General features: G+C 50.9%; 4 protein-coding genes across 5 annotated transcripts; 1 reads left to right on the top strand and 3 right to left on the bottom strand.

The window, feature by feature from the left end:
• Positions 1–19: 19 nt before the first annotated feature.
• CAOG_03189 (RabGAP/TBC domain-containing protein) lies at positions 20–2,851 on the bottom strand. The gene is made up of 5 exons (XM_004363971.2): positions 2,338–2,851; positions 1,102–1,969; positions 744–853; positions 553–656; positions 20–466 (listed from the first exon to the last, which is right to left on the bottom strand). The coding sequence occupies exons 1-5, from the start codon at positions 2,760–2,762 to the stop codon at positions 213–215; spliced, it is 1,761 nt and encodes a 586-aa protein (XP_004364028.2). The 5' UTR covers positions 2,763–2,851; the 3' UTR covers positions 20–212.
• A 112-nt stretch (positions 2,852–2,963) lies between these two features.
• CAOG_03188 lies at positions 2,964–5,875 on the bottom strand. 2 transcript variants are annotated; one of them, XM_011271937.1, is made up of 6 exons: positions 5,580–5,875; positions 5,110–5,361; positions 4,203–4,423; positions 3,762–4,107; positions 3,526–3,647; positions 2,964–3,381 (listed from the first exon to the last, which is right to left on the bottom strand). In XM_011271937.1, the coding sequence occupies exons 3-6, from the start codon at positions 4,394–4,396 to the stop codon at positions 3,120–3,122; spliced, it is 924 nt and encodes a 307-aa protein (XP_011270239.1). In that variant the 5' UTR covers positions 4,397–4,423; positions 5,110–5,361; positions 5,580–5,875; the 3' UTR covers positions 2,964–3,119. The 2 variants fall into 2 exon arrangements, with proteins under 2 accessions (XP_011270239.1, XP_004364027.1); XM_004363970.2 differs by lacking the exon at positions 5,580–5,875 and having other exon boundaries at positions 5,110–5,409.
• A 12-nt stretch (positions 5,876–5,887) lies between these two features.
• CAOG_03187 (hypothetical protein) lies at positions 5,888–7,661 on the bottom strand. Its single transcript, XM_004363969.2, has 2 exons — positions 7,475–7,661; positions 5,888–6,397 (listed from the first exon to the last, which is right to left on the bottom strand). The coding sequence occupies exons 1-2, from the start codon at positions 7,589–7,591 to the stop codon at positions 6,119–6,121; spliced, it is 396 nt and encodes a 131-aa protein (XP_004364026.1). The 5' UTR covers positions 7,592–7,661; the 3' UTR covers positions 5,888–6,118.
• Positions 7,236–13,433, top strand: CAOG_03186 (hypothetical protein). The gene is made up of 21 exons (XM_004363968.2): positions 7,236–8,436; positions 9,445–9,623; positions 9,693–9,764; positions 9,829–9,900; positions 9,971–10,042; positions 10,118–10,189; positions 10,269–10,340; positions 10,406–10,477; positions 10,545–10,616; positions 10,688–10,759; positions 10,825–10,896; positions 10,961–11,032; positions 11,101–11,172; positions 11,236–11,307; positions 11,379–11,450; positions 11,513–11,584; positions 11,646–11,717; positions 11,795–11,866; positions 11,933–12,004; positions 12,082–12,263; positions 12,325–13,433. Exons 2-21 carry the CDS (start codon positions 9,445–9,447, stop codon positions 13,185–13,187), a joined length of 2,448 nt encoding a protein of 815 aa, XP_004364025.2. The 5' UTR covers positions 7,236–8,436; the 3' UTR covers positions 13,188–13,433.
• Positions 13,434–14,117: the final 684 nt, after the last annotated feature.

Below are 14,117 nucleotides of genomic sequence, written 5' to 3'. Positions count from 1 at the left end.
TGATCAAAAACAGAGAGAGGGAAAAATCAAGCAATGTATTGTGGAATGTATGCGAGAAAGGAGCCACCAGCGTGAGACTAGGAAGATAAAGAAAATCAAGAGGACAAAGTATGAGATAGCCGGGTCTCGAAATGACAGAGACGGCTTGAGCAGCAGCGGTCGCAGTCGCATAGAAAAAAGCTGAAAAGAAAAAAAAAAGAAAAAGAAGAAAACTACCCGGTTCCAAGAGCGCTCGCGGACCGAGCCATGAAAGAATTCGGGGTAGAGAGAGCACCAGGGGCGCTGAATACTTCATGGAGCGAGTCGTTCGAAAGCAAGTCGTCAAACCGCGATTTGGTGAGCGGAATCGACATGATGTCGCGGAATAATAAATCGACGTCCATGTCCTGAGGAAGATGGATGAGCAAGTCGGCCACGTCGCCAAATTGCATCTTCAAAAGCTGATCTGAGAGGAATTTCAAAATGCCTGGTGGGAGAAGAAGAAGAAGAGCCGGTAAGCAAAGATGCTAACGCAACAAGCACCACAAAAAAATCCAACGCTCAACGCCTCACCTAAAGCACAGCGGAATAAAAAGTGGTCGCCATGCATCATATACACATCCCAAACGCGCGAGGCGAGGTCTAAAGGAAGAGCCTTGCTATAAATCGTCAGAATCCTGACGCAAGTGGAAGAGTTTGAAGTCAGCCAATTGCAGTCACAAGTGGTCGTCCTCCTGCCACCAAACAAATGCACCCACCCTTACCAATCAATTAAATACATGTCCGGATTGAGGCCGAGTTGATTCAAATGGGCAGCAAGCTGCGGAAGATGCTCTTCCAGCAATACTCGGTAAACATTAAGATATTGATAAATCTGTTGGTCGCGGAAAGTGTCATTGATGAGTGAATGTTGGAAGAGCAGGGAAGAACCAAAACAACAACAACAACAACAACAACAACAACAACAACAACAACAACAACAACAACAACAACAACAACAAAAAAAAAAAAAGACAAGAACAGAAAAAACACTCCAGTGTCTGATTCGCAACCTGCGACATGCACCTTTCGCCACCCCTTCTCCACCGACACACACTCACACAACTAAACAAACACACTCACCACATTCGTGTCCATGCGGTAAAACCCAAGATGAACCGGGCGGTTGAGAAGATTGGCGAGACAGATGAAAGCATCCACCACGTCAACGTTCAGCAGGAGCATGGACGCGAGGAAGGACATGCCCTGAACGTAGCCAACGTCGGGGCGATAGCACACGTAGGCTTCCAACACGCTCCGGAGCGAGTCATAGTATGGACCACCTTTTTGAAAAATGCAGAGATGTGGAAAGGTGCGCGAGACGTCGAGCGAGATCAGGTGCACGCTCTGTTCGCGGCTGAGACTGTTGTGCAAGATGGCGCTGCCCGAGCCGTTGGCGGTGGCTGCAGCAGCGGCGGCAGTGGCATCTTCGTTCACCTCCCAGCCGCCCTCTTCGTCGTTGGTTGCGCGCAGCTTGTTTCTGGCGTGGGTGAGGAAGATGTGGTAGAGATCCGGGGTAATATGCAGATCGTTCCCTGCGGCCAGCAGCCACACCTTTCCACGAACGTTTGGTGGGATGCCGTGCCAGACGAGTTCCTCCACGGCCTTGCGCGACGTGCGCATCTGGTGCTTCCAATTTGGCAGCACTTCGGTCGTCCACCGCGTGATGAGATCGCCCACCTGCTTGTCCTTCTTTTCATTCCTGCGGTTCTCCTGGTCTTCTTTCCGCTTGACGTTGTCGAGAATGACCTCAAACTGGCGTCGCTGCCGGTCTTCCTCAGCCTTGTCCTTGACGGGCAGATTGCCTGGTCGCGGCGCGAGTGTGATTTGCGTTCCGTTCGGCAGAATCGTGACTGGCGAATGACTGTTCCCAGTCGTGTGAGTGTCTCCTGCCGCAGCAGCAGCGCCTGTTGGGCTTGTGGATGGTGAGTCGGTTCGTTTGACGAGGGTGCTGTGCAAAATGTACAGCAAACAGGGTTTGTCGTTGAGGTTAGTGACCAGAAGACGGCTTTACAAATGATGAACAAGAGCGAGTGTGTGACTGTCTGAATAGGAATGGACAAGGGAAAGGCTGGTCGAAGTGGGGGGGGGGGGTATGGTATCAAAACGAGACAAAAGAGGGGCAAAAACAAAAAAAAAAAAAACCAATAAAAAATAAACCGTTAAAACCGAGAGAACTGCTAGGATGGAACTCATGATCGAATCTAGCGAATGGTACTCGACGGTCTCGAGTCGCAGTGAGGACGCTGACCAGCAACCCCTCCTCCCCCCTTCCGACCCACCCACGCCGACCCAACCGCCCCAGCGAGATCGGACTACCTGAATGCGCGCTTGACTTTGCCGAGCTTGGCCTGGACGCTGGCAGGGCTGAGGATGGCGTTGCCGGAGCTACGTCCTTGTGCCGAGTTGTCGTCGCCGTGTCCCGTTGCTGCTGCTGCGCCGTTCGATGCCGAGTCGCTGCTGCCGCTGCTGACGCTGTTGGCGCTGCTCGTGCTGTGCTCGTGCTGGTGCGGCGGTGTTGGCTGCGGCTGGGCGGACGAGCTGTTCGACGCGTTGTTGTTGTGGGTGAACAAGCCGAGCAGCGTCGTGAGCGAGACGGGTCGCCCTCCTGCCTGCGTGCTGCTGCTGCTGGTGGTGGTGGTGGTGGTGGTGCTGTTGCTGGCGGTGCTACTCGTGCTGCTCGTACTGCCGGAGGACGACAGGCCGTTGGACGGTGGCGGCGGCCGCGGACTGGAACTGCTCATCACTCGTTTCAGTCTGTGCGCGGTTTGGAAGAAATGCTGAGCGCGTCTGAGCCGACACGAAATCACACAAAAACACACGACAAAAGACTAAGTTGCTTGGATAAAAAAAAACTGACAGAGTTTGGAGTGTCGTGAAGCGGTGGATTCAAGTACAGTACATCCGAATCACCTCTCGCTTTCCACCCAAATCAACCCCTACAGTACAAAACGAAGAGAAGAGCACAGAACAAAGTATCAAAGGGTTTTCTCTCATTTGTTTCATCAACCACAGTGCAAACATGCAACAATAACACCAAATTCAACCGGTTCCACAACTCCCAAAAGCGACAAAAAGGCAAAACAAGGCCAGACGAGCAATCATGGCGCAGAGACGTTCAGGGCAGCAACTTGGCCGGTGAGCACTTCGACCTCTGCAGTTGCTGATGGCTTGACTGCCGATGCGGGGACAGATTCTTCGGCGGCCTCTTCCTCCTCCTGCTCTTCTTCTTCGGGCTCAGCTTCGGATTCCTCCTCCTCTTCGTCGTCATCGTCGTCGTCGCACGATTGATCGTCCTCATCATCTTCGTCCGGTGCGGTATACTGCACTCCCGAGGCGAGGGCGGCCTTAATCTTCTTAACTCTGTTTTGGGGGACGCAAGAAGAAACAACAACAACAACAACGAAAAAAAAAAAAAAAAAGAATACAACAATAAAACCAGGTCAACACATGTGTCCCATCATGACCATTCAACAATTGGCGTTTGCACTGGGCATGATCACATACCCCTTATTGCTCATCTCGTTTCCGAGCACGTTGATTTGCTTCAGACCAGTCAAAGTCTTGAGCGCCTCAATCAGCTGCTCGGCGTTGGCAGGCTTGAGTTCGTTGTACGACAAATCCAAGTCCTGTCAAGTGAGGAGGGGGGGGGGGAAACACCAATACGACAAATACGACAAGCAAACCTAGTGAGTTGGCAGTCCAAACACGAAAATCCAAAATCAAAACATTGAATCACGCACCTCGAGCAACTCGTGGCCACCGGTCAGAGCCTCAATAAGAGCCTTGCCACCGGCCTTGCGGGCGAGACAGTCGCCAAAGTTGATGCGCTTGAGCGTCTTGAGCGAGGCAATGGCCTTGGCCATGTTCTTGCCGCCCTTCGAGGTGAAGGTGTTGTCGTTCAAGTCAATCACCTGGAGACCAGGGTTTGACACGAACGCCTCGGCCAGCTTGCCAATACCAATGTAGTGGATGCCGTTCTGGGGCATGGCAATCAAGCGCAGCGTCTTCAGCTGGGTGAAGGCGTGGGCGAGCGCGGTCGCGCCCTTGTTCTCGAGGCGGTTGCGACCGGCGACGAACGTGTGCAGGCTACAGAAAGCAACGGCGTATTAGACAAAAGAGATACGATACGTGAGCTGAGCTCGGAGCAAAATGTGCACAGCAAAAGTGTCTGCATGCGTTACCGGACGGGTTGGTCGCTGTTGGCAAGCTCGCAGAGAGCCTTCGCAACAATGGTGCCGCCAATGCTACCGAGGCCATTGTTGTTGACACGAATGACCTCGAGGTTGCGGTTGCCAGCAATGAGCGGCGAAAGGCGCTCTGCTCCAATGGGACCAAAAGCGTTGTCCGAAAAGTTGATTTCACGCAGCTTGGGCATGTTGACGAGCGCTGCACTGAACGCGGTCTGTCAGGTTGTTTTTGTCACGGCATTGAAATGAACAAAGAGTTTTTTTGGTGTTTGTGAGCGGTCGACAATAAAACAAGAGTCAAAAGCACTGAAAATCGTAAAATACAAAACAGACTGAAAAAAAAAAAAAAAAAAAGGATTTTGAAACGGTTTCGTTTTTTTTTTTTTTTTTTTTTTTTTTTTTGGTTTTTGGTTTGTTGATTTCATCGTTTGCGTTGGCGACGCTTTTGCTCGCTTTCAGCTGCATCGCCTTGCATTTCATCACTCCCCCCCTCCATTGCATGAGCACTTGCCTCCCTGTCGACACACTGACTGTGAGCGGGGTACCATGCTTGAAAGAATAAAAAAAGAAAAGAAAAAAAAGAAAGAAAAAACCGTTTGGTTCCGTTATCCGCTCCTCCGCTTTCGTCCTTGCGTTGCGCCTTCGCCACGACGCGGCGCTTCAACAAGATGCAAGGCGTCGCTGGCACTCCCTCGCACGCTTTGGCGGAGCGCCACTGACTCGGTCCTCCTGCAAGTGAGCCGATGGAACTGAATGGAACCTCATGGCGCCCTTTTGCTTTCGAAGGAGACGCCACCACTCGCGAGCGAGCACCACCACACACACATACACCCACACCCAAAACGACCAAGCAAGCACCAACGAGCGAGACAAGAAGGAGGAACAGGAGCAACCTCCTTACAACGGCGTCGCGGATTTCAGAGTGGAGCCGCGACGTGAAAATGTCGCTAAAGTTGACCACTTCGAGCGTCGCAGCGTGCGGGGCAAGGGCACTGCAGATGGCAACGCAGGCCTCGACGCCGAACGTGTTGCCGCTGAGCGTCAGGTGCTGGAGGCCGGGCGTCGCGTTGAGCTGGCTCACAACGACCTCGGCGTCCGCGGCGGTGGTCAGCTTGCGTTGCTGGCCCTCAAAGCTCAGTGTCACAAGTCCAGTCTGGGTCATTGTTCAAAAAAGCAAGAAAGAATAATTATACGAGTGAGGTTGCGGCGTATGTCAAGCAAAAGGGTGGAGAGCATGCATGTATGAAAACGATCCAATGCAAGTGATTGTCGTGTTTCAAAACCCAAACAATAATGTCAAATTCGGAAAGGCTCGAAAAGTGCAGCCAGCCACACGAGGAGCCCCCCCCCCTTCTCCAACAATACGAGTACCTGTACAATCTGGCAGATACTGTATTGCTAGGATCAAGGGAAGAGCTGGACAAGTACGGCTGCATGTTGAATTTCAGGTCAGTTCGTAACAGCTGCTGTTCCAACGGATTGGTAAGCGATAAGCCAAGCGGGCGAATGCCACTGATGAGTGAAACAAAGAGCCATTTGATAGTGTTGGCAGGGAGGAGGCGCGAAGGTGTGTGTGTGTGTGTGTGTGTGTGTGAAAATTAATGACGGAATGATCAAGACAAAACATGATGCATTTCACAGTTGAAGTGAGAAAGCGAAATCGAAGCGCAAGACATCTACACACACACACACACACACACACACACACAAAACTCGAGCATAATCGATGAGGAAGCCAGTCACACACATCTATAGATACAGGTACAATCAAAGAACGAGAACAGAGAAAAACAAAAACCAAACCGCACAAACTAGAGCCGAAACTCTGGTCATTCATCGTCCTGTGTGCTCAAGCATCAGCCAAACAGGCATGACGCTTCACCAAACGGACACTACACACTGCTCGAGCATTAGCGCTCTGCGAATCGTTCCTCGCCTTCGAGGAAGGTCACGATTGCCTTGTGGTCAAATTTGGAAGCGGTGACTTTCGGAGACCAGCCGTTGTTGTCTGTGACGAGCAGCTCGCTGCCAGCCTCAACGAGCTTTCTGCAAACATCGATGTGGCCCTTGGCCGCGGCCAGCATGAGGGGCGTTTGCCCTTGGTTGTTTTTGGCCTGAACCGACGCGCCGTTTTTCGATAGCAAAGTGACAATCTCGCCAAAGCCCGAGTTTGCTGCAAAGTGCAATGGCTGTGATATTGAATGCAGGGATGATTCAGGTGAGCAACGAAGGAGATCGGCAACACACACACAGACGGAGTGGCGAGGTTTGGGGGCCCAAGGAGGTGTGTAATTGAATGTGTGTGTATGTGTGGGATTCTGTTATGGATTGATGTGTATCTGTATTTGGAGTGTGTTCACTCGTCGCTTTGTATAAGTGAAGTCTCTTGTTTCCCTATCATCACTCTCATCATCAACCCATTACTCGTATCTTCGTGGAAGGATCTCTGATCATAACAGATTCCTCGACATTGTCAATCAATGATGTGCACCTTTTGACGATGGCTGCAATGAAAGTGCACTCGGAACAGCGCACCTGCTTTGTGTACAAGTTTGGGCTTTTTGTATGGGTTTTGCATTGACGCGACCCTTTTGTTTGTTTTTTTTTTGGCCTGATTTGTGTTCAGATTGTCTCGAGTTCGATCCAGCACCCAGCCACTTGTCTCACTGTCGTTCCCTTGCCCTCTGTCTTGTTGATGTCGAAGGCGGAGAGAGCGACTCGCCAAAGCAGCTGGTTGCGTTCTGCGCATTCGACACAAGAAGCAAGAAGGCGCTTCGTTCCACACAGCCAGACACAGACAAACCGAGATAGCTCCTTCCAACGCTGCGTACTTGATGAAACAAATACAACACACGCTACGAAGATGGCAGTGCAGAGCTCGACCATAGCGACAGCATTCGGCGCTGCTCTCACGTCAGCAAAAAAAAAAAAAAAAAAAAAAGATAAACAAGTTCGGCGCTTGTTGCCATTGCAAAGGTCCCATGCCAGCCATGTGACTTCAGGTCTGGCACATGGACGAACAACGACGGGAGGTTGGGGGAAGATTGGGGGGGGGGTGAGGAGGCATTTGCGGTGAGCAGCGGCAGAGCAAGCCCTCAACGGCACACACAATCTGGTCGACCTGACACACACTCAGTCGCGCTGGAACTCTCAGACAACGGTTCTTGGCGCTACAACCGAACTGCAGATGCAGAGCGCAATGATGATGATGATGATGTCGAGGAGGAGGAGGAGGAGGAGGAGGGGAGGGGAGTGAAGAGCGTTACCGTCCAGCCGTGGTCGTCAGCAAAAGTCAGCGTCTTCTTCTTGGACGCCAGTTTTGTGATGAGCTTGAGCGCGTCGGCTTCTTTGCCATCTCGCAATGCTTTAAACACTTCCGTCATCGAGTTGGATTGCGTTGGAGGAGGAATGACAGGAGGAGGAGGAGGCAGAGCAATCTTGCGGGTTTTGTGGACTGTGATGCGCACCACCAAATTTGTCAGTGGCTGAGCTGCGGTCACATTCGCCAAGCATACCTGTCATGGATGAGCGGCATCGAGACAAGCTTCAGTGTCTGAGGGATTTCCAACGACGGGGCGGCATATGCTGACTTTATGGAGCAACTGGCGCGTCGCTGCTCGATTCTGAACGGCACGGCGCTTGTCGAGATCAGCTACGTCTCTCACGACACACGCTTCCCCCCTCCGTGGTCTCATCTGGCAAGGCAGTTTTGCCCGCACAGAAAGTTGCAACGTCGCAGTCGTGGGGTCCACGCACCAGACCGACTCCGGTGGTCCCACATCTATCTAGGTCGACCGCCTCGAAGGCCAATCAGTTTGTCACCGGTCGACTTGTGTTTGACTTGTCTATTGTTGCACTGCAAGATCCAGGCGAAACAATCCCTGGCATCTGTCGCACGAGTGGGATGATAAAAAAAAAACCTCGGGGTTTATTGGTTTGTTTGTTTCTGGGTGATTCCGTGTTGGGCGTGGCGTGCCGTCGGGAGCGATGAATTGGGATGCTCAGTTTCACACGAGGTCAACCTGTGATGCCAGTGCCAGTCCAATAACGGATTTGTGATTGTTATGCTTGCTTCATCATCAAAGATGATGCTGTCAATAGCATCATCTTTGAAGTCGTGGCCGATCATTCTTTTTTCGTTTTTTTTTTTTTTTGGTTTCTTTGTTTTTTGTTTTTTTTTGTTTTTTTGGGGTTGTTTCTGTCCCTTTCCCTTCCCCTCCCTCCCAAGGTAAGCCAACACGCACCATCAAACGCAACAAGCAGCAATCTCCTGTCTCTCTCAGTTGTCTCGATTCCCTTGAGGTGCTCGCTGCCGGATGGCGAACTCGGCAGTTTACCACGCGGCCATCAAAAACACAAAAACAACACCTCCTCCTCCTCCTCCTCCTCCTCCTCCGTTGCGACGGCGATGCAATGAGGCCCTTCGAAATCACCAATCACACCAATACACGAGTGCCATCGCTGACGGATGGAGCTGCAGCACAGAAGAGCACACGGGGAGAGGAAAGCACCGAAACTACAGACGCAAAGAGCAAGAAAAAACAAAAACAAAGACAAAACCAAAAAAAAAAAAAAACAAAAAAAACTTTGGCCTCGATCTCGCACTCGTGATCTCTATCTGCTTCCTCCCTCCCCCGCACCGCCGCTCTGATCCTTGGATGCGTTCTATTGCTGCAAAGCGAGTCAAGTAGAAGAAGTTGTGGGTTGAATGGAGCAGTTGTGGGTTGAATGGAGCAGCGGAGCCCTACGACTGCCTTCGAACAACAACAAAAACGGCAACAACGTGGAAGCGCAAAAACAACAAACCAAAAAACAAAAAACAAAAAAATAAAAATAAATAAAAATAAAAAACAAACAAAAAAAAAACAAAAAAAAAAACAAAAAAAACAAAACAAAAAAAAATCATCAAAATCAACCGACCAAACAAAACAACAGTCGAGCAAATCCGTCGCTGCTTGGAAGAACACTCGAAGTCAGCCTTGCTTTGTTGCTTTGCTACTTTTGAATAGGGGGATTGATCGACATCCAAAACAACCCAAGATGCAGAAAGCGAGACAACGCGGTCAAATCAAACAACAATCGAACAACCAAACGAACCGCTTGCGCTTGGCCTTTCGTGAAGCAAAAACCATCCACACACAACTGACTTTCAGCACTGTGACGCTGTGGGCGAGTGCGAGCTCACTCTGTTCATGTCTTTGTTCTATTCGATGTCGCATTCTCCCCCCCCCTACAGATGACGCCGAAGGGTTTTGCCTTTGGTCTCTTCCTGCTGCTCTGCGTGATTTATCACGTCCAACCGACACAAGCAGACGATGCTTGCACCGTGTGCACTTGCTCGGGAACTACTGTCCAATGCGAGGGACGGGGGCTCACGACCATTCCAAGCGGAATCCCGGTCGAAACCACAACCCTGTACGTATTGCCGTTTGAACAAAACTTGAATTGAAGCATTGCCCATGCTGATTGGCATTCGATCGATAGGAGTCTGTACAGCAACCAAATCACGAGCATTCCCGCCAACGCATTCTCAGGTTTGACCGCGCTGGCAACCTTGTAAGCAAACAACGGCAGCAAGCATCACACAAATTGCTCACTTGGTTGCGACTCTATATTGAAGGATGCTGCACGGCAACCAAATCACGAGCATTCCCGCCAACGCATTCTCAGGGTTGACCGCGCTGAATACCTTGTAAGCAAGCAAGGGCCAAGAAAATTCAACACACAAACCCCATCTCACTCGTTTGCGACATACTCTGTAGGCAACTCTTTTCCAACCAGATCACGAGCATTCCCGCCAACGCATTCGCAGACCTGGCTGCGCTGACTAGCTTGTAAGCAAGCAAAACAACAGACATGAATCATCACGCACAAGCGGCTCTCACTCGTTTTTGCAACTCGATCTGTAGAGACCTGTTCGTCAACCAGATCAGCAGCATTCCCGCCAACGCATTCACAGGGCTGAGTGCACTGACTCAATTGTAAGCAAAGGCAAAAAACAACCAAACATGCTGCATCAAATATCAACAGCTGACGCGTGTTTCGCGACTCGATCTGTAGAAGACTGAATACCAACCAGATCACTAGCATTCCCGACAACGTGTTTGCAGACCTGACCTCGCTGAACGGGTTGTAAGCAAGCATCGACGCGCAGAATCACCCTCGAATGGCTCATTCGTTTGCGACTCTATCGGCAGAGGTCTGTCCTCCAACCAGCTCACTGTCATTTCTGCAAACGCATTCAATGGCCTGACTGCGCTGACCTCCCTGTAAGCAAGCAAAGACAAGAATAATCAAAAACAACCTGCTGAACTCGTTGGTGCACTCTGTTTGTAGGATGCTGGGTCTCAACCCGATGACCGTGTTCCCTTCAGCGGCATTTGCCAGCCTGACTGCCCTGGAGAGCTTGTAAGAAAGACGAGATACAGAGCTCCACACGTAAACAGCTCACTCGTTCTCTCTTGCGATTCTACCTGTAGGCAGATGGAAGCAGGCCAGATCGCCAGCATTTCGGCCGACACATTTCCAGACCTGACTGCGCTGACTTCAATGTAAGAAAGCGAAGACTGGAAGTCACCTACAACTGGCTCACTCGTTTGCGACTCTTTTTCTGTAGCAATTTGAGGGACAACCCGATCACTACCATTGCCGCCAATGCATTCACTGGCCTGTCGGCACTGAAAATGATGTAAGCATGCAAAGACATGAAAAATCACACAAAAAGGCTCACTTGGTTGCCACTCTATCTAAAGATATTTGCAGAACAACCTGATCACGAGCATTTCCGCAACCGCGTTCACAGGCCTAACTGCGCTGACTGCGCTGTAAGAAAGCAAAAAAGACAAAAAAGAATCATACACAAACGGCTGCCTCATTTTACGATTGCATGTAGGGATCTGTCCGTCAACCAGATCAACAGCCTCTCTGCAAACACATTCTCAGGCTTGACTGCGTTGCTTTACGTGTAAGCAAGGCATAGTCACGACAATCACACAAACGGCTGACTCGTTTGCGACTTTCTCTACAGCCACCTGGGCGCCAACAGGCTGACCAGCATTCCCGCAGACGCACTCGCAAGGCTTCCTGCGGGGGCAGGAGTGTAAGCAGCAGCAAAAGGCACCGAAGAATTTCGCACATACGACTCATTCGTTTGCGCGCCTATACCTGTAGAGATCTATCCAAAAACCTGATCAGCAGCGTTTCCGCAGACGAATTCGCAGGCCTGACTGCGCTGGGAGGCTTGTAAGCAAGCAAAGACATGAAGCATCACACCGATGGCTCAGTCGTTTGGGGACTCCTTGTAGGGTTCTATCCAGCAACTTGATCACCACCATTCCCGCGGGCGCCTTTGCAAGCATGAATGCGCTGATTCTCTTGTAAGCGAACCAAGACCGGAATCATCACATGTAAATGCCTCACTTGTTTACGACTCCATAGGGCGCTGGACAACAACACGATCACTAGCATTTCCGCGAACGCGTTTACAGGCCTGACTGCGTTGCAGTACTTGTAAGCAAGCCAAAAGCTTGAAGAATTGCACACAAAGCAACAAATGGTGGTTCACTCTTTGGCGATGCTATCTCTAGGTATCTCGGTCTCAACCAGATCACTAGCATTCCAGTAGACGCATTCACAAGCTTGACTGCGTTGCAGTACTTGTAAGCAAGCAAACAGCATGAAAGAGTCGCCCACCTATGGCTCACTCGTTGCAACTTGGTTTGTAGGCGGCTCGATGGCAACCAAATCACCAGTGTTCCCGCCACTGCATTCGCAGACCTGACTGCACTGGTTGGCCTGTAAGAAACGGCTTTCATTGCACGTGTTTGATTCACCTCTCATACACGTGTTTGATTCACCTAAGTTGATCTTGTAGGACCTTGAATGGCAATCTTTTCACCACTTTGCCGCCCGGTCTGTTTCAAGGCTTGCCAAATGGCTTGCGTTTGTCGTTTCATTCATCCTCATGGTCCCTAGCGCTGCAGCCCAACAACTTTACATTTGGTGACAACACTGTCGCTCCGCCCAGCACATACGGCACTGCAGACACGCCATACCGTAAGTTCCGAATATGACTGCCATCCCCGTTCGAGCATTTCACTGACATTTTGTACGGCAGAGTGTGATACAGCTTGCGCCACCTGCTATGACGCTGGGTCCGGTGCGTGCTGCGCAGCGAACTGCCTGACCTGCACTTCATCTGATCCCTGCACTCAGTGCTATGAAGGCTTTGTGATGATGAGTGGAGCATGCATTTCGCTCGCTTCCCTCGCTTCTGCCTCGACTGCATCTGTCGCCTCGGATGTTTCCGCGACCTCGGCACTCTCGGCATCGTTTGCTTCCCTTGCTTCTGCGTCCTCAGTCTCAGTCGCCTCACAAGCATCCGCATCGGCTGCCTCTGCTTCGACCGTGTGGCAGACATCTGCTGCATCCGCTGCATCTGCCGCAGCTGCATCTGCCGCATCTGCTGCGTCCAATGCTGCAAGCGAGTCAAGTGGTGCATCTTCTGGACCTATTATTGGCGGAGTGATTGGTGGCGTGTTTGCCCTCCTCATGCTGGTTGCGCTGTTTGTGGCCCTTCGGCGTCGTCGCTCGTCAAAAGCATTGGCAACCACCAATGTGGCCAGCAAACTTCGCGAATCAGCATCCCGCTCCGAACCGACTTACCAGACTGCCGATCACAGCGACATGGTGTCAAACATTGCGAATCCCGCCTACGAATCCTTGTCTGCAAACCATGCCCTGTACGAAGATGTTAGCTCAACGCCCCAGGCTCCAATGGGTTCTTCGGAACTTGTGTATGCCAATACAACCGTGGATACCTCCAGTGCAACGCACGCGTCAGGCAGCGGTGTCGAGTACGCCGACCCTTCGCTGCCCAATCCCTCGTCTGTTCGCGTGCCTTCCGAGTCTTCGCCGACTACTTACGCGACGATCGATGCTGCACCTTCCACGCAATCTGGGCAGGTCGATTACGCGTAAATCGCCGATTTGAGCGTCGAAAGTTTGCTCGATTTTCTCGTTCGTGATTTTCCCCCTCGTCGTTTTGTGATTTCCTGTTTGCTTTTATGTTTGCTTGTTTGTTTGTGTTTTTTTTTTGGTTCCGGGCGTTTCACTTTGATGTATGCTTGGTCTGATGTTCTATTCGACGAGACTTTTTGTTTTGAAGCAAAGCCATGAAACTGGGAGAGATCGTTTGTGTGAGCAATCTCGATAAAAGGAAGATCATGCCATCCCAGAGCATCTCAGCTGTACTTGTAGTTGACTCGTCTCCGATTGGGGCTGCCAGATCCGTTCGAAGTCGACGAATCAAGGTCGATACAAAGTCAGCACAAAGAGCAAGGTGTTAAGGTGTTGGGGCGTGACATACTCTTGAGATTGGATCGGATTGTTGTTTTGTTTGTTTTTGTGGCTTGCCTCGGTTGTTTCTCTCCTCTTGGGATATGGCTCTTCCTGTGCATGCGTTGAAGTCGAGGGCTTGTGAATCGATCGGCTATCGTTGAAGTGCATAATTGCCGCTCGTGGGCATTGACAAATGAGCAACGCAACTATCGCGGTCAGGCGCGCCTTTTTCCTCGTTTTTTATTTTTTTTTTAATGTTTCTTTTTTTTTTCTCTCCGTTTTCCCTGTCCCAACGCCCCAGCTGTACTTGTGCTTCACTCGTCTCAAATGGCACTGCACGATACCGGTGAAGCAATCAATGCTGTCCATTCGCAAGTGGCTGTCGATGTGCCTGGAGTTGTCATCAAAATGCGGGGGTTTAGGTTTTTTTTTTTTTTTTTTTTTGCCTTTTGCTCTTGTGTGTTTGACTTGTCGAATATTAACGGGAATGAGATGCGGTGCGCAGTTGCACATCGTGTCAACTGGATGGTGCACGCGTGCAGAGTCTCAAGCAGGCCAACAAAGGATGAC

The sequence above is a fragment of the Capsaspora owczarzaki genome (assembly GCF_000151315.2).
Source record: "Capsaspora owczarzaki ATCC 30864 unplaced genomic scaffold supercont2.4, whole genome shotgun sequence".
NCBI lineage: Eukaryota > Filasterea > Ministeriida > Capsasporidae > Capsaspora > Capsaspora owczarzaki.
Note: the sequence above shows the minus strand (reverse complement) of the source record. Positions and strands in the feature narration are given on the sequence as shown.

Excerpts from the sequence above, each read along its gene's own strand:
- CAOG_03187 (XM_004363969.2), bottom strand. The coding sequence starts at position 7,591 with ATGACGGAAGTGTTTAAAGCATTGCGAGATGGCAAAGAAGCCGACGCG. Across the intron at positions 6,398-7,474 it reads CTGACGACCACGGCTGGACG|CCATTGCACTTTGCAGCAAA; the intron begins GTAACGCTCTTC and ends TCAATATCACAG.
- CAOG_03189 (XM_004363971.2), bottom strand. The coding sequence starts at position 2,762 with ATGAGCAGTTCCAGTCCGCGGCCGCCGCCACCGTCCAACGGCCTGTCG. Across the intron at positions 657-743 it reads GACATGTATTTAATTGATTG|GATTCTGACGATTTATAGCA; the intron begins GTAAGGGTGGGT and ends CACTTGCGTCAG. Across the intron at positions 467-552 it reads TTTATTCCGCTGTGCTTTAG|GCATTTTGAAATTCCTCTCA; the intron begins GTGAGGCGTTGA and ends TTCTCCCACCAG.
- CAOG_03186 (XM_004363968.2), top strand. The coding sequence starts at position 9,445 with ATGACGCCGAAGGGTTTTGCCTTTGGTCTCTTCCTGCTGCTCTGCGTG. Across the intron at positions 10,478-10,544 it reads CTGACTGCGCTGACCTCCCT|GATGCTGGGTCTCAACCCGA; the intron begins GTAAGCAAGCAA and ends CTCTGTTTGTAG. Across the intron at positions 11,173-11,235 it reads TTGACTGCGTTGCTTTACGT|CCACCTGGGCGCCAACAGGC; the intron begins GTAAGCAAGGCA and ends CTTTCTCTACAG.
- CAOG_03188 (XM_004363970.2), bottom strand. The coding sequence starts at position 5,370 with ATGACCCAGACTGGACTTGTGACACTGAGCTTTGAGGGCCAGCAACGC. Across the intron at positions 4,108-4,202 it reads AACAGCGACCAACCCGTCCG|CCTGCACACGTTCGTCGCCG; the intron begins GTAACGCATGCA and ends TGCTTTCTGTAG. Across the intron at positions 3,648-3,761 it reads GTGGCCACGAGTTGCTCGAG|GACTTGGATTTGTCGTACAA; the intron begins GTGCGTGATTCA and ends CTCACTTGACAG.